At 41.4% G+C, this 5,376-nt stretch overlaps 1 protein-coding gene across 1 annotated transcript; it reads right to left on the bottom strand.

Moving 5' to 3' along the window:
- Positions 1 to 2,077: 2,077 nt before the first annotated feature.
- S100Z (S100 calcium binding protein Z) lies at positions 2,078 to 4,445 on the bottom strand. The gene is made up of 3 exons (XM_008503465.2): positions 4,364 to 4,445; positions 3,432 to 3,589; positions 2,078 to 2,236 (listed from the first exon to the last, which is right to left on the bottom strand). Exons 1-3 carry the CDS (start codon positions 4,443 to 4,445, stop codon positions 2,078 to 2,080), a joined length of 399 nt encoding a protein of 132 aa, XP_008501687.2.
- Between the last annotated feature and the right edge of the window lie 931 nt (positions 4,446 to 5,376).

Raw genomic sequence — 5,376 nt, 5'->3', positions numbered from 1 at the left:
TGATGTCTGACCCTTGTAATTTGTATTAAAGTCTGTAGAATCCCCTTCTTATAATAAATTACATCATCTTAATGACATATGGTATAAAAATGGGACTTTGACAGGCTGTAGAGGTGGACCCATGCCAGCCTCGTGAAGTTCAACAAGACCAAGTGCAAGGTTCTGCATCTGGGTCGAGGCAATCCCAAGCACTGATATAGGCTGGGCAGGGACTGGCTTGAGAGTAACACTGAGGAAAGGACCTGGGGGTGCTGGTGGATGAGAAGTTCAACATGAGCCATCAGTGCACACTTGCAGCCCAGAAAGCCAACTGGGTCCTTGGATGCAACATTAGAAGTGTGGTCAGCAGGTTGAGGGAAGAGATTCTCTCTCCTGTGAAGATAGACTGAGAGAGTTGGGGTTATTCAGTCTGGAGAGGAGAAGGCTCTGAGGAGACCTCATTGCAGCCTTCTAGTATCTGAAGGGGCCAACAGAAAGCTGGTGAGGGACTTTTTAGGGTGTCAGGTGGTGATAGGACTGGATTCAAAGTAGAGGAGGATAGATTTATATTGGAAGTTAGGAGAAGCTCTTCACCATGAGAGTGGTGAAATACTGGAACAGGTTGCCCAGAGAGGTGGTAGAATCCCAGGAGATTTTTAAGGCCAGGCTGTACAGGGATCTGAGCAACTCGATCTAGTGGGAACTGTCCCTGCCTGTGGCAGGGGGGCTGTAACTTAAAGGTCCCTTCCAACTCTGAAAATTCTATGATTCTATTCTGATTTTATAAATTAGAGTCTTCACTGAGTGATACACAGAAGACTGGGGAGGAGAGACAACTGAAATGCATTCCTCAAATGCTGCCTAGCAGGGTGTGTCTTTATTGGGGGAAGTCTTTTTAACCCCATGCACAAACACAAAGTAGTAATTTAATTTAGATATGTTTTATTATAGCTTAAATTCACCAACAAAACCAAGAAGGAACATAGAGCCTTCCATACAAGGAAAGCCACAACATCCTGCCACCAAGGATTTGCAGGGTTTTGGAAGTATGCTTAGTTCAAACAGGAGTGTAGAATTACTTTTAATTCACCCAAGGGCACGTTAACACTGAAAGTGGTTGTTCTGCTTTCTCCATACCTAGCCATGGGGTCCCATTGCCCCTTCTGCTCCACTTCCATGCAGTGGGTTGGATCAATGTGAGATGAAATCATTGTTCCATAAGATGACACACATTGCAAAGCTGCACCTTGGGCTCCTATCATTACATCCCCCAGAAGCGATCCTCTAAGACCCCTCCTCTTAAAGGTTCCAGTATAGTGAAAGCAGAAGGCATTTATATTTCCTGTGAAGATCCAGTTCTTATATCATCTCTCAGAGCAGTTTGCTGACTAAATCCTCCATGTATCTGAATGACTTATTATATGAATGAATTAATTTATGCCAAATGAAGAGGTGGACTGCTGCGATGTACTACTGCCAACACAACAAAATTGAAGCTGGGGTGGTGGTGGAAATGAACCCGTAACAATGGCAAATGGTACTGTCTGCTCTGGTGGCAGGAGACAGCTGTGACCACATGTCACAAGAGCATGGGCAGGTATGGAGCAGCATCTAAAAAGAACTTTAGAATAAGAAGCTGGGAAAAACTACAAGCTTCTATTCTTGAGCTACAAAAAAAACAGAATCTGATACAGAATGACTGAAAACTAAATTGCAAGTTTTATGTCTCCTTCCAAATTTTCCAGTTCAGGAAGTATAAAAGTAACATTTATGTATCTTTTACTTCCCACTGACATTTAAGAAATAGGAATCTCAACTCCTGCCAAAAGATCTGTCACTCCAAGCCCTTGACCTGGGCAACTGATGAATTGGTGTTACAGATGGACGCAGCACAAAGATTGAAAATATTAGAAGCCAGATCATAAGTAGTGGAAACTGGCTTTGGTCCAGCCTACACCAGCTGCTGATATGGTCTGGTCTTACATTAGTAACAGCTGAACAGATGATAGGTTGCATTCACTAAATGCTGATGAAATCTACCTAACCAGGCTTGCATCGCTTTCATTCATGGGCAGGAGGTTGATTGCATCAGGCATTTTTAAAATCCCTCTTTCTTTAGCTGTTCTTCAAAGAAATCATTACATGCTACTGTCAAAGCAGCAACCAGAGTGACAAATTCATGAAAATCCACTTCATTGTCTTGATTGGAGTCCAGATCTTTCATAATCTTCTCAACCAGAAGAGGATCCTTTTGGCCCTAAAGAGATAGAAAAGTGACTTAGCTGTGTAGATGTTGAATGTGTAATTCTGACACAACTGACAGTATGACCCACTGGTGTCTGATAAGCCCCAGTGCCATTATATAAAACTTTGCATTAAATATACACACAGATACTGATATACCATTAGTGATATACCATACATAGACCAGGAGTCCCAAAAGTGCACAGCACAGCTAAAGACAGTGCAGGTCTTAGAAGTAAAACAGTTACTGAATAGGCACAAAAATGAATCAAATAGATTTTAGGAGCTGCTTCACACTGATTTCTTTTGACAAGATGGATCTATAATATGCATTTATCTGTATCATTCCCTAAAAAAAGTACTGCTTAGATTACAAGCTATTCATAAGTGGTCATATTGTACCTCTATTCATTGCTTCCAAAAATCTCTACTTAGAAAACAATATATCTTATTCAATGGCAATAAGAACAGTGAGTCTCATAATAATAAATTTATAGCCAACATTAAAAGAAAATCCAGTTCGAGGCAAATGTTTCAATGTAGAATAGTCCCGCTGATGGTGATAGGGTCCACAACAATTCTTACAATTAAGAGGTTACAAAAACCAATTATGAATCTGGTCATTGTCCCATACAAAGCATCCATACTGTGTAATGTGAAACATGACAAATGTCCAAAGAGATGTTTGGATCAGGAGCTTACTACCGAAAGAATTTTCTTAGCATCCATCTGCAGGGCACACAAGCATCTGTACTGTGTCTCTGGCACTGTGTGCAATATCTTGTCTCATGAGAACTGGTTGATGGATTTAATTATTTGAAAGACTTACCTGTGCCCTATTATTCAAAATGAATAAATTAATAAATAAGTGACAAAAGCTTGATTTAGCATTGATTTTGCTACTGATTCTAGGCTGTCCTTACCCACCCTCCTGTTCAAAAGCATAGAGTAGTTAATGGAGTGTAGGATGCCAGCTCTGCCATAAGAAGCACATGGCAGGACACCAGGGCCTGACCACACTCTGAAAACACACTTGTCAAATGAGACATTTTATCTCATCTTCTCTTGTCCAGCTTGATGAAGATAGCTGTAATCTGAGAGGCTGTGGAAGAATGTGCCTTGCATAAAATGTTAATCCTGAACATTTCAATAGCTGCATATCCCACCCATGAAACAGTAACTTGAAAGTTTTGGGAGCTGTGTCTTACTGAAAGGAAGTCAGTGAGCTCACTGGTGAGGAGCTCCTTGAGTTCTCCTTTACTGAGCTTGTATCTGTCTCCTTCTTTGCCAGAGTAGTGATGGAAAATCCTGATCAAGGTGTCCATTGCATCCTCCAGTGGTGTGGACATAGCAGCAAGCAGGAAAGCTGTGAGGCAAAGATTCAGTCAGAGACATTGCACAGAAACCAAACCAAAGACAGGCCTCATGGAAGGGACAGAGGGCTTGTTTAAGAGAGAAAGTGTAATCAGTACTGAAAACATGGGTTTTGAGTTATACATCCTGTCTGAGAAAGGCTAGACTGCTATAAAATAAGCTGAACTCCCTAGCAATTTCTTTGAAAAGGTAAATGGAGAGAAAGTAATGTACTGTGCATCCATTTTGCAAAGATACTGCAATAGGAAATCTCATACCTATAGCTGAAAACACAGGGAAAATGAAGGTACACCCTATCCTACCTTGTTCACTCAAAATTTTTCTCAAGAAAATGAGCTCAACAAATAACAGCATCCAAAGTGGATGCACATTTATACAGAAGGCTCCACACCACGTTCTTAGGTGGTTAGAGGAAAGTCACCAGTAATGAGGATATAAACATCAGCTTTCCATTTATGTAGCTGTGTTTGATTGGGATGACCCTTTTTCCTGTATATTACTTGAAACAATCAAATGTGAGCAAGGCTGAGGGATTGATTCATTAAGCATGCAGTAAGAAGGTACACAGGGAAGCACCACGAAGAAAAAAGTTTGAAATGCAATTAAGTGATGAATAGCTGATTCAAAAAATAACTAGAAATAGAAAACAGATGAAAGGGAGACATTATATTGATTAAATTCCAGGAGAGAGATTAAAAGGCCAAAACAAAATTCCAGGTAAGACTGGAGTCCTAAAAAATATCAATGTGCAAAAGCTAAGACTTACCTCCTTTACAAGCTAGCTGAGATGAATGCAAGAGAATACTCAGATCACAGAAGGTGATGGTCACCTTCCTTACAAACCCCATGCACAGACGCTTGTTTATCAGGCCAAGGGGGTGGATTACACAGAGACAGATGTATAAATGTCACAAGGATGATGGGGCTTCTGTTTCCCTCTCCCTTTGCCTACTCTTCCACAAAAGCTCCTTGCTGTAAATGGGTCACTAAAATATTCACTAGGCAGATCAGAGGGCTGTGTGTAGAACATGGCAGACAGTTTTTATCATCTGAACTTTTATGAATATACCCATCCAGGGGACTGAAGGTCAAAATTCGAAAATGTTGACAACTGTCAAGACAGTGTAAAATAGCATTCCCCTGTTTTCAAAGGAACCCTTTCCAGTTCATCTCTCTGCACTCCTACATCTGAGAATCTAAATGCCTCAATGCCTGCAGCCAATGCTCAAAGATACTTGGGTACCCAGGGGTTGGTAGGTGAGTTTGCCACAAATCTCTTGAGACAACTATATTTATTGTCAGATGGCTCCATAGGCCTAAAACATTGGCCCTTGCTGAATGAAATTTTTGCTGCAATACAGGCAGTTTAGGAGAAAAACCAGTTTCAGATGATGACGTACCTGAAATTACAGTGTGCATTGATCAACAGGCTTAACTTCATTTCTATCAGTCCTGCACAACTGCTGTTCAGCGTGTCTCTTTCACTAAGTGTTCTTCTCTACTGAACTTCCTTTACCCTGACTTCCTTCACCCTGACCCCGGGAAGTTCTTAACTTTGGGAGCAATGGCTGTGGGATGGAAGAAACAGCAGCTTCACCATGGTAAAGCCTGTGTACCACCCAGAATACCAAATGGCCACAGTTTTCACAACCACAGCCACTTGAAACAGTAAGCTGATTGCTTTGGCTTTGCTTTCCTTTAACAAATCCTTCTACCCTCAGCATGTCCAGTGACCTCAACTGTGCAGATAGACAGCAAGAGGGCACACAGGTGCAGGTC

The sequence above is a fragment of the Calypte anna genome, chromosome Z, assembly GCF_003957555.1.
Source record: "Calypte anna isolate BGI_N300 chromosome Z, bCalAnn1_v1.p, whole genome shotgun sequence".
Classification (NCBI taxonomy): Eukaryota; Metazoa; Chordata; class Aves; order Apodiformes; family Trochilidae; genus Calypte; species Calypte anna.
Note: the sequence above shows the minus strand (reverse complement) of the source record. Positions and strands in the feature narration are given on the sequence as shown.

Bases quoted from the DNA above. Each gene is read 5' to 3' on its own strand.
- S100Z (XM_008503465.2), bottom strand. From the start codon at position 4,445: ATGGGGTTTGTAAGGAAGGTGACCATCACCTTCTGTGATCTGAGTATT. The intron at 3,590-4,363 runs GTAAGTCTTAGC...TTTGCCTCACAG, and splicing joins TCAGCTAGCTTGTAAAGGAG to CTTTCCTGCTTGCTGCTATG. The intron at 2,237-3,431 runs GTAAGACACAGC...CTATCTCTTTAG, and splicing joins AGCTCACTGACTTCCTTTCA to GGCCAAAAGGATCCTCTTCT.